Below are 26,936 nucleotides of genomic sequence, written 5' to 3'. Positions count from 1 at the left end.
AGCCTCTCCAAGGTGCAAGGTATAAAGTGAAGCAAATAGCACTTTAAGAGCCCCCACACACGTGAAGATCAAAACAGTAAAAAATAAAGTGGTTTACAAAGCCATACGTTTACCATGTGGCGGTGCCTGAGGTCTCCTGAAATGTGAAAAAAGAAAGAAATTGAGGCAAATTTTTGCATTTCACAAATAGGCAATTTCTTATACAGAACTCCAGATTCGGTCTCTAGATTTCTTCAAGTATTAATTCATTCTTTTAAGGATGGACTGAGCACCTACTATGTGCAGGGCATTGTGGGAGACCTGGAGAATTACTAAACACTATTCCAGCCATCAAGGACTTCTTAAGCTTAATGGGGTGACAAAATAAAGCACACGCCCACTTGAATTTCGAAGGGAAGGGTCAGCGGGTATAAGGGGAATGTTTACGTGGGAATAGGAGGAAAGGGGAGACCGCCGGCTGCTGGGGTAGCCACAACAAGCAGCACACCGAGGAGGTGGCCTTGCCACAACCTTGTCCCCAACACCCTTTCTTTATCATGAAAATGGGGTTGGGAAACATCATGGGCAGGGGAAAAAAGAAACAAAACCATGAGACAGTGAATTGATTACCCCAATTAAGAACCAAAAAAAAAAAAAAAAATCCTGTCTCTTCCCTTTAGCTAGATATTAAATACAAACTGGTGGAGAGATGGAGGAAGGACTCATATGGGGCCAAGAGCAGTTATAATATTTGTTAACATGACAAAAATTCAGAAGGGCTGGTTTATTTTATTATTTTTAATCAATCCCAGTTTGTCAATGGTGAACCTGAAGCCCAATGTTTAATGTCAGTAACAGCAATCGCCAATCCATAAGTGACTTTGCTCTCAGCCGCCCAGACAAAAGAAGCTACGATGCTTCTCTTGGAGCCCCACATTCATACAAGTGAAGCATTTTCAAGTGAAAAGAAAATGAAAGATATTTACTCAAAACCCTTTACTTTGTAGATGGGGACCTGAGGCTCAGAGAGTTCAAGTGACAAATTGATTATGTGTGCTACTAATAATTGCCCAGGATAGCAGGCATAAACTGGAACATAGGATCACCCTATGAAATGGTGAGAGTCAATACAACGATCAAGTCCAGAACCATGCCCATTATATGCCCTCCAAGATTGCTGTCTTATCTTCTTTATTGTGAAGCCTGGAATATTTATAAGTCCACAGGATATTTGGAAGATACTCAGTTTGGAAATGTAGTATGTATCGAGTGCCCCTTTTGGCTTGGTTTACCCTCAGTCTAAGAGAGGCATGGAATGACTATAGTTTTGAATATGATTCCTTGAGACCCTGGACCACATCCTCATACCCCCTACCTGTCCCCACTGGGGCTGAGCCAGGCTCACTCTTTCCACCTTCCTGCAAAGGGCGGGCCCAGCAGTGCTAACCAGGTTCCCAGACTACCCCAGAGCTCAGAGCTGCCTTATCGCTAATCCTCTCACCCTGCTGATTGTATCAGGGTGAGGAAAGCATGGCCTTGGGGTTCAGATTTATAGAGGAGAGATATCAGTTCCTACATGTTGAAATGGAAGAACAGGGTATATGACCAGGGTCCCAGAGCCCCTGTTCCCAGCCCTGCCATGAAATAGCTGTATGACTCTGGATAAGTCCGTAGCCCTTTCTGGGTCCTTACTGCCTCAACTATTAAATGAGTGGATTGGATCAGAATCCCTGAGGTCCCTTGCAACTCCAGCCCACCACATCCATGTCAGTGTCAGAGAGAGGCTGTCCTGTGACCAGTAAGTGAGCCAAAGATACACGCGTGGAGCCATAGTCACCCCACCAAGAGGTGCACTCGAGCTGAGATGCTGGTGGGGCATCACAGGGCATCTCCTGCACGTGAGCTTTTCTATGTTTGCACTCAGTTGCACTTTTTCAGTCATAAAGGAGAGGGATTTTACACTACGTAATGACAAGCTGAAACTCCAATTTTCCTAATTTAACTCAACAAACTTCTTAAAACATCAACTACCTGTTAGGAATTATGGAAAATGCAAAGATATCAAATATAGGCTTTCTGCCCTCAAGAAGAGTGACATTTGGGAGAGAGGGGGATGTGGAGACAGGCAGACATGTGGAGATAGTGAACTGAAATACAATGTGTTCAAGTTTGTGAAACCAGAGGGAGGAAAGCGACTGATTCTGGGAATGGAAGTTTAAACTATTTAAAAAAAAAAATTTAAAGGAGGAATATAAGAAGAAAGCCCTTGCTTTTTCCCTTCTGTGTCCCTCACAATACCAGTGCCGTATTCATATTGTCAGTGTTTGGGTTCTTTTTTTTTTTTTTAAGATTTTTTATTTATTCGTTTGACAGAAAGAGACACAGCGAAAGAGGGAACACAAGCAGGGGGAGTGGAAGAGGGAGAAGCAGGCTTCCCGCTGAGCAGGGAGCCTGATGTGGTGCTGGATCCCAGGACCCTGAGATCATGACCTGAGCCAAAGGCAGACACTTAAAACTGAGCCACCCAGGCACCCCATGCAGTGTTTGGGTTCTGAAGGCAAACTACTTGCCTGTGAATCTTGGCTCTGTTACCTATCAAGCTGGGTGAGCTTTGTGCCTCAGTTTCTTCATCTATAAAATGGGGGAAATAGAGTGATTGTGTGGATAAATGAGCTAATCAATCCACGCAGCCAACTTGGCACCATGCCTGGCATATAGTAAGTGCCCAGTGTTAGTTGTTACTCAATAAATGTTTGCCTAGTAAATGGATTGAAGTTTTCATCTGCAGGCCTCTTTATCATACACACTCAGAGGGACCTCATATTTTGGGTTCCTCGCTCAACACGCTCATTATCCATGACTAAGATTAGGTTCAGCCTTAGAGGCCTGGCATACCCACCCTTCGACTCTGCAGGACCAGGAACGAGCCTCTTGGTATCAAATCTTTGGGGGGCACAGAATGGCATGATTTGGTGGTATCTACTTCAGGAGCCCCCTATGTCACAAATGTTGATGTAGGAAGGGGTCCAGTCTCTTCATCTTACAGACAGGAAATGAAAGCTTGGACAAGTTAAGTGATTTGCCTGCAGTCCTGCCACTCACTGGGTGGCAGTGGTCAGATTAGAACCCAAGGCTCGGGACTCCCAGATCAATGAGCTTCCACCACCTGCTGCCTAGACACTGACCTTCCTGGCTTAAGCTGCATACTCCAGTGAGTTTCTTGGGCCACACCAACCTCCACTCTTTCAACTGTGCCCCAGAGAAAGGAGTACCTGTTTTCCAGTTCTTAAGTCACATCTAATGCAGAATTAGGGCTAGTCCCTGCCTCCAAGTGGGGAAGACAACAACTTGTGCCCCTTAGCTCTTCGGGTTAAGCTGTCTCCAGTGTTGACTTGCCCCCGTTCTGCAGCCTGCCGGGCTCTCACCTAAGAGCCCGGCAGTCTTTATTATTCTGATAGGGCAAGGGGAAGAAAAGGAGGCAAAGCAAGATGGAAGAAGGAGGCACTGGGAGAAATTAAGCCGGAGGCGTGAGAGTGAACTAAGCTCGATCATATCACAAGGAGAGCAAGTGAAGTGTCTTTGCTATTTTAAGAGAATACTTGCTCAATTAGAAAATAAGAAGTGGGGGCGCCCGGGTGGCTCAGTCGTTAAGCGTCTGCCTTCGGCTCAGGTCAGGATCCCAAGGTCCTGGTATCGAGCCCCGATCGAGTCCCCCATCGAGCCCCGCATCGGGCTCCCTGCTCAGCGGGAAACCTGCTTCTCCCTTTCCCACTGCCCCTGGTTGTGTTCCCTCTTTCGCTCTCTCTGTCAAATAAATAAATAAAATCTTTCAAAGAAAATAAGTGTACAAACATGGGGGTGGGGAGAATGCCACGTGGAAAAATTACCGTCTTTACATGAAGATGTACTTACTTTTATTTACCTGCCTATCTTATCTGTCACTGTGTGAATGTCTAATGAACTCAAATGGAATATTCGCCGATGTCCTGACTTTTCTCCTCTCACGCACGCGGTGATTGCGGGGAAACTGACTACGCTCCCCCTAGACTGTGTCGCCTTTGAGACGTGTGGCAGCGGCCAAGTCCGGCCTCGCTGGGCGCGGCCCCTTCACTTGGGAAAGGCACTCCTCTCCGAGGGGGCCCCGCCGGCGGTTACCGTGGCCTCGGACGCCTGCACCGGCCTCGCCGCCCGGGTAAGAGCGGAGGTCCGGGCGCGGGCGGGGCGGCAGACGGGGCCCCGCCGGGGAGGGGCCGGCGCCCGGACGAGGCTGCGGTCGCGGCCCCGAGGGAAGGCGCGCGGGCGCGCGGGCGCGCGAGCGGGAAGCGAGGCGGGCGCACGGGCGCACGGGCGCGCGGGCGCGGGCGGGGGGTGGGAAGCTAGGCGACCGCGGGGAGGAAGCGGGCTCCGCGCACGGGGGCGCCAGGCCCCGGGCGGCGCTTCCGCACCCGCCGCCCCCTCCGCGGAGCCGGGGCCGGGGCGCGCCGGAGGGGCGGGCGCGGCCGGCCGGGGGCTGACCCCGAGCGCCGCCGAGTCTGCGGCCGCCGGCCGCCCCGCGCTCGCCTCCTGCCGCCTCGGGTTACGCGGCGGCCGTCAGCGCGCACCTCATCAATAAGGCCTGACAGGCCGCCGGCTCCGCGGCCATCCATCACGCCGGCCCGGCGCGGGCTGCGCGGGCGGAGGCGCAGGGCACCCCGCGCGGGGAGCGGGCGCGCGGGGCCGGAGAGCCGGCGACCCCCTCGGAAGAGCGAGACCCAGGGGAGGTCCGCGTTCACCCGGGGGCCAGGTGACTCTGTGTGAGCCCCAAACAGACCCGCGTGGCTCGGAGGAAGCATTTTGCTATCAATCAACAAATATTCGACTTTATTCCACCTCTTTATCCTAGTGTTTTTTAAGGATGTGTTCATTTGTTTTTAAAGAGCTGCGAGGGAGCTTAGAAATGATCTCCACAACTTGTACATTTCACAGATGAGGAAACTGAGAGCCGGATGGGAAGTGGGGGGGGCCGGGCATGCCCGAAGTCACGTTACCCGGTGGTGATAGAAACTAGAGCCCTCGTCTCCGGACCCCGACTCTCAGCCCATGCGATGGCCGCACTGGCACTCTGCAGGAGCCATGTCGATATGCATGTTTGGGATCAAATATATGAAATGGGCGAAGTCGTGCATCTTGGAAGTTTTGGGTGTGCCTGTCAGTGCATGAACTATGCAGGGTCCTCACAATTCCTGCTCCCAAGTCAGGCCACCGCGTCCCTAGGTCTGGGAAGAGAATAGTTAATGAGTCAAAAGTATGGGGGTGGGAGACACCTACACAGACAAATAATACAGTTCCTTGAATTCATTAACTTCCTCTCCTCCTCCCATCTACTCACCACCCCCCCCCCGCCACCTACAAGGAGTGTACATGGTTTCTCTTCATGCTTTCATCTGTTCCAGAACTTTCTCCCGTTGCCTGTTTGCTGGACCATTTCTCAGTGATCTGAACAGTTCAAATGTAAAGGCTTGTGTTCATCCTTACATCTCTCCAAAGTTTGCAGGGTGCCTGGCACATAGTAAGTATTCAATAAATGTTTGCTCTATGAATTGCAACATCTGTAAGGGAATTTATATAATTCAGGTTCTGAAGACATCAAGGCTGAAAGCACTATCAGATCACGGTGTCCAATTTCATTTCATAAGAGGAAGACTGTGGGCCACAACCCTGTCCTTGATTTACACAAGGCCTCCCAGGGGGTAAGGTCAGATCCTTGGTGGTCCCCAGGGTTCCTTTCCTTGTTTCCCAGAATGTTGCCTACCACCATGCTCTTCTAGTTGTGATTGGGGCATCCACTTCACATCTTTCCTTCCCTTCCCACCTTTTGGTTCTTCCCCTGATTAATTAGCAAGATCTGCAAGGATGGGGATGAGAGTAACAGGGACATCGACAAAGCCAAACTGTTTACTTTGTTTCTAACAGGAAACACAATATTTTGTGGGGTTTTGTTCTGTTTTTGTTTATGATGGTGTTTTGCTAGGGTTGGTATTGTTGGTTTTTTAATTCAAGTGAAAAGGATAAGATTAAAGCCAACGACCAATGGCTGCTTGTTAACCTTAACATTCATTTTCCCTTCATGACCACAGTGGTTTGACTGAAGTTAGAAACAATGATATTATCAACAACTCTGGGAAAGGGTAGAAATCAACACACACACACACAATTATATTGAGCAGAAAAGGTAGCAGAGCCATCTGATTAGTGGCTTTTGGGCTCCTTGTGATGTCCATTAGACTGTGATTTCTATAAAATACGCATACAAAGTGTGGTTTTATCTGCCACGGGGCACACTTTCTTCCCATTACCACCCACCCAATGGTTGCCCATCCCTGTGCATATCATAAACTGCAGCTGGGTGTAATGACAATGGATGTAAGAATCAGAGTCAAAACCGTTTATTCCGCAGAACTGTTGTGTGGGTTGAGTAGAATCATGTACCGGAAAGGCCATGTTTCAGCAAATGCTTTTCCTTTAGTCCATTCAGAAATACAGTTCTACTCTCAGGGGTAAACTCATTTTTTTGCAAGGCCACGCCTTAGCTTATTCTTGCCTCATGGGAACAGCTGGACAAAACCCAGTCTCCCTAGACAGACTGGGTTGTGGCCAGCTGGGTCTTTCGCTCTCCATCCTCCACTGTCTGCAGGTTCCCTGGGGAATGGTGGTGTTGCTGAAAGTGACTTAGCGTTTCTGAGCTTCTGCTACCTGGCTCCAGGACTCTCCGGATGAAAGAACAGAATAACCCTCCCTCCCTCACATGTCACCTTCCCTGCAGCCCATTGTGAAACATGAATGCAGGCGTGGGCCATGTGTGAAACAGGCCCTAGTGCTGTGTCCAGGACAGACTGCTGTAGCACTTCCTGCTGACCTCCAGGAAGGATGAGCAATAGGGAGGACCAACCTTGGAAACTGGATCCTTCTGAAAGAGATGCAAGGCTTTCTTTTGTATATAAATCACTCTTCTGAAGTATTTTAGGTGGGAGTTGAACTTGTACCAGGGATGTGGAGTCTCGCTAAGGACTGGGGATGGGTGCATGCACAAGAGTGGGTGGGGGGTGGGGAGAGAGAGAGTATAAGGGCTGAAGAATCTCATCCTACCCCAGCAACACTCAATTTTCTCCCTACTTTTTGAAAAATCTGATTTATTTTTTTTAAAGATTTTATTTATTTATTCATGAGAGACAGAGGGAGAGAGAGAGAGAGAGCAGCAGAGGGAGAAGCAGGCTCCCAAGGAGCAGGGAGCCCGATGCGGGACTCGATCCCAGGACCCTGGGATCATGACCTGAGCCGAAGGCAGACGCTTAACCATCTGAGCCACCCAGGCGCCCTGAAAAATCTGATTTATTGAGATGAAATTTACTTACAGTAAATTCATCCTTTTTAGTGTACAGTCCTTTGAGTTTTGACAAGCACACAAATGGTGTAACTACCACCACAATCAAAATATAGAATAGTTCCAGCACTCCCCAAAATTTCCTCCTTTCCCTTTGTAGTCACCTCCCCCCCCACCCACCCCCATCCCTGGCAACAACCTCTGATCTGTTTTCTCTCCTTATGGTTTTACCCTTGTGGCAGTGTCATATAAAAGGATTCATTTAGTCTTTTGAGTCTGGTCTCTTTTGTGCAGCCCTACTGTGTTTGAGATTCACGCATGTTGCTTTGTGCACCGGCCTTCCATTCTCTTTCTTTCCTGAGTAGTATTCTCCTGTATGGATGTATATCCTTTTATCTATTCCCCAGTTGAGGATCATTTGTGCGGTTTCAAGTTTGGGTCAGTTAATTATACAACTGTAGGTTTTGAAGATGCCAGCAATCCTCTTTTATAAATGAAAACATAACTTACATTTAGATTTTCTTATCCTGGATCATACTGCAAAGAATACATCTGCTGAGCAGCCACTTTCAAAGAGTTTGGGGTGAAGATGTCAGAATCCCTGACAATAGTGGTATATGAAGTTGTGTGGTGGGAGGGGAGAGAAAAAAAAATGAATGAATGAATCTGGGCAGGAATGACTATGTGCTAGCTACTGAACCAGAGGGGGTTGGAGAGAGAGAGAAAGGGGGGCGGAATGAGATGAGAATTTAGGGCTTTTGAAGTGGAGTAAAGACATTTCTCATAGCAATTGAGAAATTGATCCCTTTTGACTGAAGAGGCTGTATTTTCATACTATCTGCTCTCAGCCCTCCAAGTAAAGTGTGGGCTTCTCTGGAGTCTTTCTGGAGGGTGGGTGGGAGATTCTTCCCCTCACCAGGAAAAGGCTCCAGCTCCAGAGGCGAGGTGGTAGGAGGGGGGAGGGAGGATGGGAGAAGGTTAGCAGAGACTCCTGGGGTTAGCTCTGCACCTCTAAGAGTGAAAAGCTCCCCTTTATCTAGGTGCTGATTATTCATTCCATTTCACTCAGACCTTGGCTTCTTGCTTTGTCTCCCAGTACTTCCTTGCCCTGTGGCAATTTGCTGTTTATTAGCACCTCTGCTGTAGAGGGCCTGGAGTTGTGGAAGAAAGCAAACTTTAAAGGGAGGGCACCCTGTCTTTCAGTCAAACACACAGATACCCTGCTGAATGTGCAGGAAAGTTGAAACTGGTGGGAAAGAAATGGAATGTCAGGGATCTTTCGTTCTTTTTATTCTCTCAGGTCAGAGTTCAGTACATACCCTTGGAGAGAAATATGTCTGTCTAGTTATTGCCAAGCTCCATGCCTCCCCTTTCCTCCTGCTGTTGCAAGAAACCAATTATTCCCAAACAATAAATACCTCCAAGCCCCGATGGGTGTTAGAAGAATGAGCAGACCTCTCTCTATGGGCACCTGCTACAACTGTGGGGCGGTGGCCTGTGAAAGCGACCTTTTGTCCATTACAGGGAAGCTCAGGCCTGTGTGGAGTGGGTCCGCACAGGCATGAAGGACCTCAAGGCCTCCAGCCGCCAGCACCCCCTGCCGCCCCCCCCCCCCCTCCCCCCCCCCCCCCCCCGCTGTTTTCGCACTTGGGCTTCTGCTTCCTTGACACTTTCCTGTCTCTCGCTCTGCCGCGCCAGGTCGCGGCGCCTGCCTGGGCGTCTTCTCCAGCTCCGGGTCACCTCGGGCTCCGTGGCCAGGGGAAGGGTGCCGGGAGCTGGCGGAGGAGGGGGCAGCCTGGGCGGAAACGCGCCGGGAGTTGGCGATGGGAACATCATGTCTCTGGTGGCCCCACAAGTCCCCCGATATGTGCGTCGGGGTCTGACGACTGGCAGCGCTCCAGCCACTGGTGTCCCCGTCACCACCACTGCCCGCCCTGGGATCTGGGCGGGGTGGGGGTGGGGGAGCCCTCGACTCCGGACTGACCTCGTCCCTATCTGGTCCCCCCCCCGCCCCGCCCCGCTCCGATCGAGCCCTGGCGCTTTCCTTCCCTTTTCTCTTGCTGGCTTTCTCCTCTCCCTGGGGGTCTCAATCTCTCTCTTTCTGTTGCGACGTCTCCTGACCCCATCTCGCCTTCTTTCTGGGTTTGTGTTTTTCTCTATCTTCCCCTCTCTCTTTTCTCCGGTCTCCAGCTCCAATTCCTCTCTGCATCTCCGTTCCCTGCTCTGTTTTTCCCATAACACTTCACGATTTAACACTATCTATAGATTTGACTTTTTTATTGTCCGGCTTTCTCTTATAGAATGTAATCTCTTGGAGACAAAATTTTCTCTGTTTTGTTCAATGCTGAATCCGAGCTCCTGGAAAGTTCGGGGCAGAGTAGGTGGTCAGTGAATAGAGAACGGAGGAAGGAAGGAGGGCATGAATGATCACGTGCCTCTCTGGCTTTCTCAGGCCTGTCTCTCTGCCTTCTCCCTAGTTTTCTCTGTCCTCCTCTCTGCCTGCCTTCCTCTTTCTCACTCCCCTTCCCCTCCTTTCTCTCGTTTCTGTCTCTCTCCATACGCCCTCTCCTTCATTTTTTCTTGGTCCTAGTGTTTGGCTGGGTCCTTCCATCTTTGCAGGATCTATGGGTCTGGGCCTTCCGTGCCTCGGGAGACCTGGCACCTGGCACCTGTCATCCTTTGTCCGTCGTTGGTCTCTGTTCTGGGGAGCCCCAGGCCTCCCTTGCTAAGCGCTGCCGTCTCAGCACCTAATCGGGTTGTCTAGACCAACTCAACTTCCAAAATCCTGACTGCGCACCCATGCCCGGAAATCCCTTCTTCCTGCAGACTCCAGAGTGCAGGGACTCTCTGGTTTCCTCAGGGGCCACCTAGATTTGGTCAGGAGAGTGGTAGTCGGCCAGGGTGGGGCAGAGCCACACAGATAAACATTCTCGAGTGACCCAAATCTTGGTGTCTAGCCTGGACCTCCGTGTCCTGGTGGTGACCCTGGGTACCTACTGTGTGCCAGGGGACACATTCCCCTTGGAGAGGAGTGTTCCATTCTGCGACTCCCAACAGCCCAGAGAGATGCCGTTAGCAATCCCTTTTGTCATTTTAATCCTTCAACAAACATTTATTGAGTATCTACTAACTGCCAGCGACAGTCGCTGCCCTTCTGGAACTTAACTTCTGGGGTGTGTGTGGGGAGGGAAGTGTATAACCAACCACAGATAAACGAATTTATAACTCCAGGGAACATAAGGCCTATGAATACAGCAAATTCACATTTTACATATTCCAAGAGTTCTTGCCCTGGACCCGGGGCTGCCAGATCTGCAACTTCTAAAAGTCCCTGACAGAGGACCCACAAGTGAACATATCGAGGCCCGCGTCACCAAGAGAGATCCCGGAGGTGACAGTTTACATCCCCAAAGAGTAGGTGCCCTCACGACAGCTCAGAGAGTCTGCAGGCCAGGAGCCGGTCTCCCCACAGCTTGGACAGTGGGGGCAGGAAGTTCCCGTTTGCAGCAGTTTTCTTAAGGCTCTTGGGTGAGGAGGAAGAGAGGGAGCCAGGCTGGGAAGGGGGAAGGGGCGTGTGCGAGGGCGTCAGCATGGCCACAGGAGGTGAAGTTTCCCCGCTTGGCGCACACTGGCCCAAGTGCTCGGACTTGTGGGCGCCAAGGTGGGTTTCAGTTCTGTCCTCTGCTGCCCTGGGACTGAGGAGCGCCCTCCCCATTTAAAAAGCCTCTGGCATCCTTCCCGAATTTAATGAAAATGTGGAGCCTCCTTTTCACTGTTCTTTCCCTTCTCCCAGGCTCTTAGATTATGAGACATGACCTGCTTTATTTTAAATTGATTTTAATTTTTAAATGTCAGGCGTATTCATTAAAGGAATCTTAGAGATATTTGAAAAACAAAAGGCGGGTTTAAAAAAGTGTTTCAGGGGTGCCTGGGTGGCTCAGTCGGTTAAGCATCTGACTCTTGATCTCAGCTCAGGTCTTGATCTCGGGGTCCTGAGTTCAAGCCCCACATTGGGCTCTGAGCTAGGCATGGAACTTACTTTATTTTTTTTTTTTTAAAGATTTTATTTACTTATTTGACAGAGAGACACAGAGAGAGAAGGAACACAAGCAGGGGGAGTAGGAGAGGGAAAAGCAGGCTTCCCGCGGAGCAGGGAGCCCGATGCGGGGCTCCATCCCAGGACCCTGAGATCATGACCCGAGGGGAAGGCAGACGCTTAACGACTGAGCCACCCAGGTGCCCCAGAACCTACTTTAAAAAAGAAAATTAGAAAACCCTTTCATGATAGAAACTCAACATTAAATAGAGTGGAAAAAAGAACCAAGACTCAGGAATCTAGATCTGAGACCTATTGTCTAGTGCACTGGCTTAGCCACCTCAGAAAAGTGTCTTAACGTCTCTGGGTCTCTAAGTTCTTGTTCGTATGCGATGGTAACACCTTCTCTTCCTTCCTCTAGCTCCCCAGTGTTGTTGTTTCCTCCAGAAAAAATGGAATTTGAGAGTGTTTGGTAATTTGGAAATGACTATAAAATATTAGGGGGAATGCCAAAAACTCTGATCCTCAGGGCCAGAAGTACCAAGGAGGCTTTTGGGGAGGTCTGTGAGCGAGACCTTGGCTTCACTTTGCAACACCAAATAGTATTTTTAAAATATTTTATTATTTTATTTTATTTTATTTTATTTTATTTTATTTTATTTTATTTTATTTTATTTTTAGAGAGGGGGAGAAGCAGAGGGAGAGAGAGAGAGAGAATCTTTAGCAGGCTCCACGCCCAGCCCGAGGCAGAAGAGGGACTCAGTCTCAGGACCCTGAGATCATGACCTGAGCCAAATCAAGAGTCCCACTCTTAACCGAATGAGCCACCCAGGCGCCCCGTCGAATAGTATTTTTAAAAATAAGACAGGACGAAAAAGCGTTACTGCCTTCTCTCCTCACATCTGCCAGCAAGAGGCTGATGATCACTTCCTGGGGTGATGAGCTAATTCGGGTGGGAGGGGGAGGGGGTCTCTATGTCCCCAACACCGCCAACCCCACCCCACAAAGAATTCTGGGTGTTCAAACGCCAGGCACAAGGAGAGAAAGAAGGTCTACCTAGTCTCGCAGCTTAATTCATTCTCCGATTTTGCGTCAGCGGGGACTAGCCCGGCTCTGCAGTTTGGTTCTCCCAGCTCCGCCCAAGGCGGGGTGGGAGGTGGGCTGCTCAGGGGGCAGGGTGGGTCACGCGAGCGAGGACTAAGAGTCGCAGAGGAGGAAACGTGCGGGCCAGGTGGGGGAATTCGAGGGCCGTGTGGGGACCGGAGCCAGCCCTACGTTCAGCGCGGGTCACTTTGCATGTCTGTCATGAGCCCTTGCGCCCAAGTCCGCAGAGAAGCGTCTCCATCTCGGAGGAATTCGTTACAAAGGACGAGGGGGGACTTCCTAGTCCCCTCTCTGGTTCTCTCTCTCTATGGGGGTCTCTTGTTCCGATTATAAGACTTTGGGTGCCCCGTGTCTTTTCAGGCATTGTTGGTTTTTGTAAGGCGGCAGCGGAGGCTGATTTCCGCGGGGTGCCAAATGACTTTATCAACCAAAATCTGAGATTCTGGCACCTGAGGTTGCGCTGCGTTTACAATAAGCTGGCTCGGGTCCGCCAGGAAATCTGGTTACCCCACGAGGGGAGACCCTGGCTGGTGTCACTGTGATTTCCATCGTCCACAGTTTATTAACTCTTTTGTTCAGGGAAATAGAGTTCAGATTCCTCTGTACACCTTGTCCAGTCTACAATTGCGTCTTTACTAGGGTATGGACCAGCTCAAGTCCCCGAGGTCTTAAGGGAGCAAGAAAATGCAATTTATTCTTGTGTTCTGGGGAGATTTTTTAAAAGTGTACAGTACATCTAAGTAATTCTTATTTGTCTAAAATCTCATGACCTGACTCTTCATTAGATCCAGGCCCTTAGTAAAAAGAGATCAAAGATTTTTACAGGATTAAATTTTCCCTGTTGACTATGGGAAAGAAAAGCGGAAAGAGGACGTGAGTGGGGTTGGGCCACCATCCCAGGCCAGCCCAGGGACATGTCCTTAAAAATAGCCAAGAATCCGAACCTCAACCCCCCCCCCCCCCCCCCCCCCCCCCCCCGCCCCCGAGCTGCCTCCTGAGCGCGAGAGAGAAGCCTGGGAACTTAGCGGCAGCCGATAAACCTCTTCCAGCCGGCGGGCCAGCGAGGCCTTGAAATGCTCCCTGCTCCTGGCAACAGCGCGGCGGACGCGGGGGCTCCCGCCTTGCCCTAGCGAGGGAGGGGGCCGACCGAAAGACGGAGGGAGGGAGAGAGGGAAAATCAAACACCCCAAAAGAACAGACCGCTCGCCAACCACCTTCCGGACCGTCCTTGAACTAAACGCTTTGGGGAGAAAGTTGGGGCGCTGGGTCCAGATAAAAGAGTCACAGGAAAGACACAAATTTATCCCAGGTGCATTCCTAGAAGGAGCGAATCTCTCAAGGCTCCCAGGCCTCAGCCCACCTGAACTGCGCCAGAGCAGGGCGTAGGTAAAAGAGCTCTGTCGGGTCTCTTGCCAGAAGAGGACTCTCGGTGAATCCGGGGTTCCTAGCCAGCGAGAGCTTAGAAAAACCAGGCTCTTCCATCTGGGGTCTCACAACGGCCACTTAGAGCAGGCAGGGCCTGTTCCGTCCCCCCCAGCCCCCCCCTACAGAGGAGGAGACTGAAGTTCCGGGAGGCCTGGTGTGGGAGCAGTGGCGGGGGGGGGGGGGCTCGCCCCAGGGCACCAAGCTAAAGCGAACCTCAGCACACACGCTCTTGCGCCGAGGGTCATCCCGCACTACTGGTAGAAGCCCGCCTGGGAGTGGTCTGTGTCCTTGGCTTTGGTGAGGACGCTTGGATGGCCGCTCCAGCAGACGCTAAACCCCAAGCCATTGGCTTGTTGCTAAGAAAATCCACTGCCCACAGGCCGCAGGCTCAGCTCTGAGGGTCTCGTGCGGAAGGCAGCTCTGAGACCTCCGGCCTCGCTGGAGCCACAAATCCCCACCGAAAACAGAGAGGCCAGAACAGCTTGCCGCTTGTCCAAGCCCACACGTTTAAGTCTCCAGAAAGCCCTCGTAGGCCAATGGGGATGTCGTTTTCGACCGCGCAGGGGTCGCGTACCCTTCTCCGCCATTCGTCTGAAAGTGCGCCCGCCGAGTGTCCTCCCCAAACCGCTCCAGCCTCCCGGGTCCCCAGGAACCCCTCCCTCTTAAGTTCCCAGACATCTGGGATCTGCCAGCGCCAAATTCTGCAGAGGCGCTGGCGAGGAGTTGAGGGAAGGCTGGAGCAGGGTCCCTAAACAGACCGTCCTTAGTTTCCGGGGCGCGAAGGGGCCTAGGCGAGCAGCTGCCTGGGGGTCGCGGTGGGGCGGCGAGGGTGCGTCCAGCCCCAGCGCAGACCTTCCGCGGCTCCGCGGGGCGCCTCAGTTTTCTCTCCTGCGCTCAGGCCCCTCTGAACCTCTGCACGTTTCGCTCAGGAAAGAGAACTCCCCGCGCAGCCGCGCTCAGTCCTTCCTCCGGGATTTTCCTGAGAATCCCCATGAGTTGGCCAGGATCCCTTTGGGGGTTTCCTTCCAATCAGCCCCGCGTCCTAGTCTCGTCCTCTGCGCCCCGGTTGCCCTCGCGCAGGCCAGGAATCCACTGCCGATTACCAACAGCGGAAGCTGGCGTAACCCCTTACCCTTCCTTCGCAGCCGCACGGGTTTCGTGCAGGGTGGTATCCCGGCCCCCTCCCGACCCCTCTAATCTGGTATGAAAAACCTGCTCTAGAGAGAGAAGCTCGGCTTTGGGGCGGGGGGGGGGGGGGTTTAACCGAAAGCGTGAGAGTCACCGGCCGGCTGTTATCTGGGGCTGAAGGCTGCGGTAATCGATGGGTTATTTTTACGCGGTAATAGGGCCCTGTGATTGCTCTATTAACCTTTAGACCTGTCTGAGGGACTCTCCGGCTCTCAGCCCCGTTGCGCTGGGGCCTCTAGGCACTGACGCCGACTCCAGACTCAGGCCTGCCACCCTCCCCGCCCCCAGCTCTAGGGAGGGGGCTTAGCTGGCTGGAAGACCTCTCCGCTGAGAAGCCCTGCTGGACTGCCAAGCTCCCCAAGCCCCCGCCACGTCCCTTGGATTGGTGCAGCAGCGCCACAGGCTGCAGGGAAAACAGAAAGATCTGAAGGTGGGAGGCCGTTGGAGATGGGAAGCGTCGCCAGGAAAGGGTGCACGTTTTGCATAAATACATAACGTTGAGGGCTGGAGAGGCCGCCTTGCGAAAAGAAAGGCGAAAAGGAAGGTGTCGTCCCCGCGCTCTGACTTGAGTGGGCCAGTCCCAGGTTTCGTGTCTTTTCTACTCGCAGTCTGGGGCTAGCAGGATCCCCACTATCCACAACCTCGCGGAGACTCGCAGCCAGCCCGGCTCTCCTGGTGACCCTGTGCTCCCCAGCCGATCAGGGGTCTCGCCCAAGAGGTCACCTTCCCTTCTATCAGCCCCGCCCCTTGCCCCGCGAGTCCAGTACTGGGGCAGGACTCGGACCACCAGGAGGCGGGGGTGGGGGATGGGGTGAAGGGAGGAGGTAGGAGAGGGGAGGCCCTGAATAAAGCTGACCCTGCGCAAAACTGCAAACCGAATCGACCTCAGGCACCGCGGTGGGCGAAGCCCCACTCCCCGGCAGTGGCACTTGAGCATTTTCCGAGATCCTTGCGCCTGGACTTTGCCTGTTGGGGGAGTTTTTTTGTACACCCCCGCAGCCCGGCGCAGAGCGGAGGTGTAGCCTCTGCGGCGCACCCCCGCCCCCGCCCTTGCACGTGACTCCCACAGGCCAGTCAGCGCCCGAGAACGCGAGCGCAGGGGCGAGGGGACCCGCGCCTGGAGCTGGGGGAAGCGGAGGCGGCCGGCACAGTGGCCGAGAGAGGCACCGCCGCTGCCGTAGCTCCCCGGGCGCCCAGGGGAGCGCGCGCCGGCCCTCCAGGAAGCTCAAGTCCCGGCAGGTACGGCTTTTTCTTCCCCCGCCACGCTCTTTCCCGCCGTCAGCGAAATTCAGAGCTCCTCTACGCTGTTTGCCTGGGAGTAGAGGGAACTGGTGGATGGAAAGGAGACATTGGTCACTCTCTCCGCCCCCAAATTGGTCTAAGACGGCTCAACTTTGGGCATTGGCTTAATAGCGTCTTTAAATCAAAGTAAGATTGGGGGGGAAGCGAAGAGGGATATTCGAAGTGCTTTTGGGTGTGTGTGTGTGTGAACTTGAACGTTTTTAATTCCCGCCCCCGCGTATATATTCTCCAGCCCTTGTTTCTGCACCTCCCAGGCCAGGGTCTGGATGGGGATGACGGCCGTACGAAATCACACTGACCAACTGACCCGGGACAGGCCGCACGGAGGGGCTCAGACGGAGCAGTGTCACTCGTCGGTGGCTCCGGGGACTCAGAGTGGCGGTGGGAGGCAGAGCGACTGGGCCTCGGGCCCGGTGCAGGCGCTTCCAAGTCGGGAACGGCTACTGAGCGCCCGGACTTTTTATGCGCTTCTGGCCAGCCTCCTAGCCTTCCTGACTGGGGTCCAGGGAGTCAAACACCACCCACGAAGCTAACAACCCCACCCACTCACACTACTTCTGGGCAAGCTGAGGGCCGGAACCCGGGAGGAAAGCAGTGACGTCCCTCCGCCAGCCACGGTTAGCTGCCCCGATCCATAGTATTATGTCGCTTGGCTTTGGGTTGGGGGCGAGGGGGTCCTTCAGGGGAGAGAAGGATGCCTGGGTAGTGACCTGCCACCAGGTGGAGGGAACGAAGAGGCCTTTCTGTTGGAAAACAGGGTGGAGAGGGACCCAGGGCTGGTAGGATTTGGGGCAGCACGGTGGCTCTCCGGGGAAGGTTGGAGAAGCGCGGCAGAGAAGTATTTCCTGTGTTTCTCAGAAAAGGAGTGGACAGCCAAGAGCAGGTTTCAGGCTTTTAAAGAAAGGTTTCATTGGGATACCCTACCCCCCTCCACACACACTTCTGAATCTACACGTTACCCAGCAGCGGCCAGCTTTATTATTGCCGGCCAGTGTGGTGCGTGTGTGACAGTTTTCTGCGCAGCAGGCCGAGAACAGGGACGCGAGCTGAGCCGAAAGAGCAGGAGTGACTTGTGAATGGACGCGGACATTAGGGCAAGCTTTCGATCCTGATCCTCCCGCAATCAGACATGGATTGGAAAAGGGCTGTGAGCTACATCACGAAGAAAGCATTTCCTGTTTGGTCTGTGAATTTGAGGTGAACTGGAATGAGTGATCAAGAGGAGAGGAAAAACTGGGGAGCAGGCCTGAGTCCCCATAGCGAGGCCCGACCTGCCATTCTCAGTAGCTCGCTCTGCTACCTCCGCGGATATCTGAACCGAGGCTTAATAATAGAAACAAGCAGAATGATTTCTTGTCTTTCCAGAAAGGTATTGAGGGGTATTTTCTCCACCGTCTATTGTTCAGTAATCCAATGCCCAGGTAATGTACCAGCCATTTAAAAAGGTAGAGCATGTAATAAAGACAAATGTTAGATTTATTGCAGTTTTAGCATTTACATTTTAAAGCTTGTAAATTAGCGTCTGTATGTATACTCTAAGTTGGCTTACAAAATTATAAATCTTCCTTTCCTGCAGTTATGTGAGAAAAAAGTGTGACGTTATGTTTTAGAACTGCAGAAGTTGAGTATCACAGAATATACAATGAAATAGGTCAAATATTTGATGTAAAAATTAAATACTGAATATTTTATCAAGGTAAGCCTATGGATTTACCTATTGAAGCCCAGAAATTCCTATGAGGTCTAATTTTTTGCCTTCATTTTCAAAGAGTGAAGTTGGTGATCTCAGATCAATTTTTTTTTTAACATTTTACTTTTAAGTAATCACTACACCCAACGGTGGGGCTTGAACTCACAACCAGGAGATCAAGAGTCACATGCTCCAGGAACTAAGCCAGCCAGGTACCCCTCAGATCAAATTTTTTTGTATCCACCCTCTAGCCAAACTTCTTACTGAAGAAAATGTCCAACAAACCAATAATTTATTGTATAGTTTTGAAAGCAAATAATAAACTGTCTAGGAGTTAACATGTGACTATAGAATACAGTGCTATTAACTCCATTATCATTAATGATGTTACAAAAATGGTTAAAAGCATTATATAGTATTAGAAATTCCACTTTCAGAATTTTTTATAAAAATTAAGATGCCCATTTATTATAGTATGATTATATCTGAGGCACTGTCTTATGGCACACTAGAAATCTGTAATAATAATGGCCAACAATTATATAGAACTTTGTGCCTGTTACTAAGGTTTATAAAACCCTGTTATAAGTGCTTTATATATATTAATGTATAATCCTCACAATCCTCAAGTGACTCTACAAGATAGATACCTTTAACATTTGCATTTTTGCAAATGAGGAAACTGAGGCACAGAGGTTAAGTAATGTGTGGAAAGTCATCAGTAAGTCACAGAGCCTGTATTTAGTGTAATAACGGTCAGTTAGTATCTTTGTAATTCTGCTATTGCAATGAAAAAGAAACCCCTGTTAAAAGTGGTTGCCTCATCTTAAGGAGAAAAATGGGAGTGTAGTGGTCAACCTGAAACCCTGGAGGCCCACAGATTCTGTCCCCCACCCCTCTTTAATTGTATTTTGATCTTTGACAAGTTTCAAAACTTTCCAATACTTCAGTTCCGTCTTTTGTAATGGAGGCGACACACTTTCCTTAGTGGAGCTGTGACGAAAAGGACCTGGAACAGAGCAGGTGCTTCAGAACGTTGAGCTCTTATTTTATCCAAAAAATTGCCTGAGAAAATAAAAACACAGGATACAAGGATATAACCAAGTCCTATGAACTGTTCTTCCCCCTGAAGCAGTGTCATTGGTGTTCTAATGCCCTGCATGGGTGGATGACCAGGGATTCTATACGGAAAAACCCATTCAGTGAATCTGAGTGGCCCAGTGAGTAGTTCTGTAAAGTGAACTTGGACATCTCTTTCACTTTTCTGGTTTTGATACCCAATCTGCAAAATTGCTAAAATATAATTATTTGCAGGAAACAAATACCTCATCTGACTTGACTTCCACATGATAAAGTGTGTGGATGGATAAGAGATTTCACAATCCTTTTCACAGAGATTTAGCAGACCCTGTGCTCATGTATAAACATTTAGACTCTGCCTCTAGCTAAAAAAAAAAAAAAAGTTACAAACAAAAATTTCTTAGGTTGCTGGTTTTCATAAAGTTTGTCTTTCGTGGGCAATCTAAAGTTTTTTCACTGCCAGGGACACTTGCGGTTAGGCGGGACAGAGATGAGCAATATTTCTTGTGTCCCAGGCACTCTGCCGGAAACCCGAAACCCTTGAACTTAAAAAATACTGTGACAAGAATATGCTTGAAAAATAAGGTAAAATTAAAGTCCTTCCTGACAAGCAATACAAAAAAAAAAAAATGACCTCGGTTATAACCAGTAATTACATGTCCAATAACCGTGAAGCCCCATGTCCCTAGAGCTGCCCTCTCTAGGCTTTCCTGGAGCAGCCCCCGGCCTCCGCAAAACCAAGACCACAGCTTCCTTCGGAACCGCACGGCTTCCAAAGCTGGGCGCGGAGGGCGACGATTTCTTGGGTTAGCAGTTCGAGAGAAGCAACCGCAAGCATAGCGAGTGTGCTCTGAATGCTTCTGATGAACTTCCCCTTTTTGTCGTTCCTCTTTTAGGTAGGACCACAGCAAGGAGGAAAGGAGGAAAAGAGCCAGCCGGACCCTCCGCATTGGAACCAGCCTACCGCACCCAGCGCCGGAGTCTGCGGGTGTCCTGAAGACCGTGCGCAGCGACGGCCGCCGGCGTGACCCGAAGACCCGTGCCCCGCACAGGCGCCCAGGCACTACTCCGCCTCTTCTGCCACTCTTGGTTGCTCGGGACCTCTAGGCCCGGGGGTAGACTCAGCCCCTCCTCCAGCACCTCCAGGAAGAACCAAAAATTCAATTTGGAATTTTCCTATAAACAAGAGCCTAGAGCCTTTTTTGCTCGATGCTGGATTTAATATACGTATATATTTTTGAGAGTTTTTTTTTTTTTACTTTTGATTTTTGATCTTCGTTTATGTGACAGGCTCTCACCTGTACATTATTATTTTTTCTACTATTATTTTCTGTCCCTGCATTGCGCCTCGACTCGCACGTGGGAGAGAGGACTCAGAAGCTGAGAGCTCGCGGGGGCGATGTACCAGAGCTTGGCCATGGCGGCCAACCACGGCCCCCCTCCCGGGGCCTACGAGGCGGGCGGCCCTGGCGCCTTCATGCACAGCGCGGGGGCTGCGTCCTCGCCAGTCTACGTGCCCACGCCGCGGGTGCCCTCCTCTGTGCTGGGCCTGTCTTATCTCCAGGGCGGAGGCGGGGGCGCCGCGTCTGGAGCCACCTCCGGCGGCAGCTCCGGTGGGGCCCCGTCGGGTGCCGGGCCGGGAACGCAGCAGGGCAGCCCGGGCTGGAGCCAGGCGGGAGCCGAGGGAGCCGCCTACAGCCCCCCGCCTGTGTCGCCGCGCTTCTCCTTCCCGGGAACCACTGGGTCCCTGGCAGCGGCCGCCGCCGCCGCCGCGGCCCGGGAAGCCGCGGCCTATAGCAGTGGTGGCGCAGCGGCGGGTGCGGGCCTGACCGGCCGCGAGCAGTACGGGCGTGCGGGCTTCGCAGGCTCCTACTCCAGCCCCTACCCCGCCTACATGACCGACGTGGGTGCGTCCTGGGCAGCGGCCGCCGCCGCCTCCGCCGGTCCCTTCGACAGCCCGGTCCTGCACAGCCTGCCCGGCAGGGCCAACCCCGCTGCCCGACACCCCAATCTCGGTGAGTACTGAGCGCAAGCAGCTGGGCCGGCTCCGGGGTACCGGAGCAAGCTGTTCTGAGCACTGTTTGGGGCATTTAATTTTTCACAAGTGTGTGTGTAGGGTGGCGGGCGGTGGGGAAGGGGCCGGACGCGTGAGTTTCCAAGGAAAGCAAACTGGAAGACCGAAGCTGGCGGCGCCGAACGATGGCGGCGGTGAAGGTCACAGCCCCAAAGAGCCCAGATTCTGTTAAGCCAGGGCGAGCTTGCTTTCTAGATGCTTTTCTCAAAGAGAGAGGACTGCGGGGTGTCAGGGTCTGAGTGTTGCCGCAAACGTCGGGTGTGTCTGAGCCCACCATGCCCATCTGTAGGTGACCGCGGGAGGCCGACAGGCTCACTGGAGAGCTGGGAGGAGCAGCCCCGGGAGCCCTTGGTGGACAGCGTTAGCGATCGCGGGGTTTCTGCTCCCATTTCCTCCGGGCCCTCCCTTGGAGTCCTCAGCAGGGAACTGATTACATTGGCTAGGGCCCAAGATCTTCTGGGCCATTTGGCGGCCCAGTTGGAGGATCCTTCGCAGTGGCGGATGATTCTTCTGTCGGGATTTCACACCTGGTACAAAGGAGGGACTGGAGCAGTGGAGATGGGTTGAACTGGGGCTGGCAACCTTGTGGGTGCCTGGGGGCCAGAGCGCATTGCGCACTGCGCGGGTCTGCGGCGGCGCATGTGCGGGGTGTATTGAGAGCGCACGCCGGGTCAGCGTCCGGAGACACGGGAAGCCCAAAGGGGCTTCTCTATAATACCTGACTTAAGTAGAGACTTTGCAGCAGCTTCCATAAGTTGAGCGTCCTCCTGTCTGGAGGGCTGAGGTTAGAAATAACAATCGTAACGGGCACAGTTTAATATTTCCTGTGAATGTCAGACCTGGGAACGCCAGCAAACGTGTGCTCTCTTGCTCCGATTTACAGATTGAACAAAATGAAGTCTGAAAAAGGGTCTGGTTGCTTTGGGCTCGCAAAGTAAGGGAAGTGGCAACCACTAGTTCAAAATGCAAACGACCTGTGGCCTTGTGGAATTTCAGGAAGGGACAGGATCGGGTTTGGTTGGATATGGCTTTTGCGGGGGAGGGGAAGCCCAGACCTGAGAAACAAAGTTAACATTTATTGACTACCTACTAAGTGCTAAATCCTTTCACATTTGTTCTCACTTTGAAGAGTAAAGCCTGTCCCTCCCAGGTTTCCAGTCTTAGGCTGGCTCTGAGAAGGGTCCCGGCTTTGAAGAGCTTTTAAATTATCCTCTGACCCTGGGTGGCCAGGGAAGGTCCCCAGGGGGGTCCAGCCAAATACACATCCCAGGTAAACTGATTAACCGTGGAAGTGGCGCCGGGTCTGGGTCTGTGGCTCCTAGTTTCCCCCTCCCCTTCTTAGGGGAGCCAGACGGCACCCCCCCGGGGAGGAGGGGCAACTGGCTCCGGAGCCTTTCGGTGGGCCTGAGCCAGATAGCTCGCTTGAAGCATCTACATACAATGGCAGCTGGGGGGGGGTGTTGGGGGGGGGGTGGGCGCGGTGCGGCACTTTGGCTCTGCATTCTCAGAACTCTCCGTTGTCTTTGGAACGCTCTGTCTGGAACTTACGTTTTAAAATAGGGAGAAATGGTCCCCAGAGTTCCACTTCTTTTAACTTGTGGTGGGAGTGGAAAGGTTGCTTCCTAACCCCTATAACTTGGAATGAGAATTTGGTGTTGGGTTAGGGAAAAAAAAGTTCAAAGTCCAAAAATGGAGGCTATGCTTTTCTGGTCTTAGAGTTACAACCACAACAGAGTTAAAAAAAAAAGAAAAAGATACTGTATGAATGCACACAGTATTTAAATTCTAAAATGTAACCCGTACCACTTAGGAGGGTGCTGAAGTAAGTAACGTTTCCCAAATTTCAGGGTCAACAAATGACAAGCTGACTTCCAAGGAGCACCTCCTTGCTGAGAATTGTGGCCTGTCTTCCCAGTACTCTGCTCTGTTCCACTAGTTCAGGAAGTCCCACCTGAAAACAGCCCTTGGGTCTGGCCTAGCAGCTGGATTATCTCCTCTATACATAGCCAAGTGTGTTAAATGGTCTTCAGGAAACTTCCATGTTATCTTTGTGAGAGAACATGAGGCATGTGGAACTTGCTGGCATTCACATCTTCAGCATGTTCTGCAGGTGACACTTACTTAAAAGCAAGTTCATTTAAAAGCAGTGCATGTAAATAAATATATATATTTTTTGTCTGTTCTCCTATCACACGGACCCTCCTGTAAATGCCTGCTGGCTTTATCAAGGACCAACACTGGCATATTGGCTGATGCTGAGTGATAGAAACATGATGACAAGTGATTACTGATTCCGTGATATTTATTGAGAGCCGCTGTATGACAGGCGAATGTTCATTCAATTCCAGGTACCCCTGTGATCTTGGGCAAGTTACTTACCTCTCAGTCTCCCCTCTCTTTCTGTAAAATGGGATAATCCTAACTCCTTTCAGTGTTGTCTTACATTAGACAAATATAAGGCAGTGTTTGTGAAGTAGTTGGTTTTGGCCCCTCATAAAAGATGGCTCTTTTGTTAAGCAGCCACTCATTGTCATGTAGAGTGACTTGTTTTCCTGATTTTCTTGGGACTGAGGGGTTTCCCAGGACTTGGGGTTTTTAGTGCTAAACCTAGGGCAGTCCCCAATACACAGGGATGGTTGGTGACCCTAAACAGACATGAAAATGGGTAAATGACCCTGTAGCATGCTGCAATAATGAGCTAAGAGCAGAGAAGAGAAGACAGAAGTGGTTCTTTCTTCTGTCTAGGAATCTGGAAGTCATCACCTAAGTGGTGTCATCTGCATTTGGTCTGGAAGGATAAGTAGGAGTTCGCCAGGAAAAGCACAGCACCTGCAATTAAAAAAAAAAAAAAAAGGAAAGGAAAAGAAAATTAAGCCCTCATTTGCCATCACATTTTGTAGTACCATGAAATGATACAACACAGCTTGACTTTTGTGCAAATAATATATTTACAGCCATAGGTAAAACCACACAGACTAACTCACTCTTCACCTCAGAAACTAGTTTCAATTTCAATGAGGAGAAATAAGAGAAGAGCTTTATTTTTTTATGAAGTATTAACTTCCTCGTTTTTAACAATAGTTAATATCTTGTCAGAGTTCTTATGTTGGTTATTGGAAAAGATGAAAATCAAAGTAATAAAAGCTAACAAGGGCCTCTGTAAAGCCGTGCACTTAGGTTGGAAGGAGTTATTCTGCCTTGACCGCAATGTATATGAACTTCAGCTCATTCCAAGTTCAATATGAGCCTGACCCTGAAATAACCATTGACATCATTAATTGGGCTGCATTAATGGAATTATGTGACCTTACTGAGGGCAGGTACAGAGTCTTACTCATATTTAAGTGCCAGGCACATGCTGGGCACTTGGCAAATATTTGAGTAGAAATCTAGGAGGCAGTTGCCACAGTACTCTGCCCAGGTCAAAAATACACACAGTGGCTGCTTCAGAGGCCCATTGGGGAGTCCTGGGGAAGAGGGAGCAGGGTGGGAGAGGGTTCTGGAACCCTGAGAAACCACTATTTTAGGTTGGAGAAGTTACAGAGTGTCAGAGAGAGAGAATGACTGTGTAAAAATACCTGATGGGGTGCCTGGGAGGCTCAGTAGGTTAAGCGTCCGACTTTTGTTTTCAGCTCAGATCATGATCTCAGGGTCATGAGATTGAGCCCGGTGTCCAGCTCTGGGCTCAGCAGGGAGCCTGCTGGAAATTCTCTCTCCTTCTGCCCCTCCTCTCTCTCTCTCCTTCTACCCTTACCCCCCCCCAAATAAATAAATCTTAAAAAAAAAATAATAATCTGAATGGCAAAAGCTTATGTCCTTTTAACATTGTGTTGCTCCAGGTGAGCGAACATTAGGTTTGGCACGAACACTTTCTCACACATGATTGTGGTTGTTGAAATGGAATATGGAATATGACTGCTCTTAATAATAACCCCCTGGGCACTGATAGTGCTTAGGGAGATGGTGGTTGCCATCTGCCCGTGGACCTGGGCAGGGAATTCTTGCATTTCAAGGGCTAGAGCCCATGTTTGTATGCCCATGAGATAGCTAGAGCAGGGTAAGAAAGCTGTGTCTCCTTGTGAAGTAACCAATCAGGGTGGTTACACAGGTATATCAGTTTGTCAAAACTCATGGAAATGCACTATTAAAACAGGAATGTTTGATCGTATGTACGTTATACCACAATAAAGTTGATTTTTGTATTAATTAATGCTTGCAAATACTTAAAGCAGAAAAGGAAACCGTAGAAATTATGTGTAAATATGCCATGAAGGAAATAGTATTGTAGCAGATGTTACTGGAAAAGCAAAGAAAATATGCCTTATTATGAAATAACAATTCTTTGGGGTAATAGAGAAACAAGCAGTTATAATGCTGTCAAAGGATCTCAAATTTTTAAAATCATTTTAAGGGTTGATTAAAAAAAAAATAACACGGTGAAACACGTGCATCACCCAGTGTCAGCCAGGTGGTTTCTTTAAAAGCTTTGCTTCATTCGTGGGGTCGTGAGAGTTTGTTTATGGTACAGGTCAGTGGAAAACTCTCTCAAGTGTTTTCTGGATCTTTGGGAGAACTGCTTATCGATGAAGCCAGTTTCTTTCAGAGCCAGTTCACTTATATAGGGAACTTTGCGAGATCAACTCTGAAGTAGCTTGTTTGGCTAGAGAATGATTTGTCAGTCTCTGAGAAACCAAAGTTGTTTGACTTTCCGGTTACCACCCTGAGCAGGTCAGTCAGAGCTGGGGCTGGTCTGTGGTGCTAGATTGAGAACCAATTAAGTGAGGAAGGTGTGTGCGGGGTGGCCAGGGGTGTGTCACTGCTTCCAGTGAGATCTGTCACCTGCCCAATTGTGTCCCATCAAAAGGTCAGGCCACATTTGCTAGGTACTTTTCGAAGCACTCAGGTAGAATGATGCACAGGAGACAGTTTTAGATAACACTTTCTTCTGTATCCCTTCCCATTTTTCTTTTTTTTAACTTAAATGAGCTAAGAAAACAAACATACTCTGAGGTGTGGGGAAACAGGAACTCTGATACCTGTGGGTGGGAGTGTAAATTGGAGAGCCCTTGGTGATAGTCAACAAATTATAAAGTAGCTACTCTTGACCCAGAACTTTAACTTCTAGGAATTTAACTGCAAATACACTGGCATAGTTGTAGCCCTGTTTATAATAACGAAAATTGGGAAAAACCTAAATGTTTATTATCAGGGGACTGTTTGTATACATATCGGACATACAAACGATAGATAGCATGTAAGCTTAAAAAATTAGGAAATTCATTATGTGATGGTATAGAGTCCTCTCCAAAGATATTTATAAGTACAGGATGTGTATATTGCATGTCACTTGTATAAATAAAAAAAGAAGACGGGCAGGGACGCCTGGGTGGCTCATTCGGTTAAGGGTCCGACCCTTGATCTCAGTTCAGTTCTTGATCTCAGTGTCCTGAGTTCAAGCCCTGTGTTGGGCTCTATGCTGGGCGTGGAGCCTACTTAAAAAAAAAAGAGAGAGAGAGAGAGAGAGAGAGAGAGAAGAGTATATGCATTTGAAAATATTTAATTTATCTCTGGAAATACAAGGAATTTGTAATGTCAATTGCCCATGGGGAGGATAACTAGGTAGATGAAGAATAAGGGTGGGAAAGCACTTTTACCACATATGCCTTGGAACCTTTTGATTTTTTTTTTTTTTTTTTTT

General features: G+C 50.4%; 1 protein-coding gene across 5 annotated transcripts in view; it reads left to right on the top strand.

Annotated features, from left to right (window-relative positions):
* GATA4 (GATA binding protein 4) overlaps nt 1-26,936 on the top strand; it is an 80,011-nt gene that overhangs the window by 11,581 nt on the left and 41,494 nt on the right. For 2 of the 5 annotated variants that reach the window (XM_025874019.2, XM_025874020.2), the window contains exons 1-2: nt 16,188-16,331; nt 20,061-21,179. In XM_025874019.2, the coding sequence (XP_025729804.1) occupies nt 20,564-21,179 (616 nt within the window). In that variant the 5' untranslated portion in view covers nt 16,188-16,331; nt 20,061-20,563. Of the gene's footprint in view, nt 1-4,859; nt 5,233-5,411; nt 5,528-16,187; nt 16,332-20,060; nt 21,180-26,936 lie in introns of those variants that run through there. The other 3 variants (XM_073892518.1, XM_073892517.1, XM_073892519.1) reach the window with 3 other exon arrangements.

The sequence above is a fragment of the Callorhinus ursinus genome, unplaced genomic scaffold, assembly GCF_003265705.2.
Source record: "Callorhinus ursinus isolate GAN/ISIS: 27379988/994484 unplaced genomic scaffold, GSC_fseal_2.0 scaffold4, whole genome shotgun sequence".
Lineage (NCBI taxonomy): Eukaryota > Metazoa > Chordata > Mammalia > Carnivora > Otariidae > Callorhinus > Callorhinus ursinus.
The sequence above is the reverse complement of the archived record's forward strand: the minus strand, read 5'-3'. Positions and strand labels throughout refer to the sequence as shown.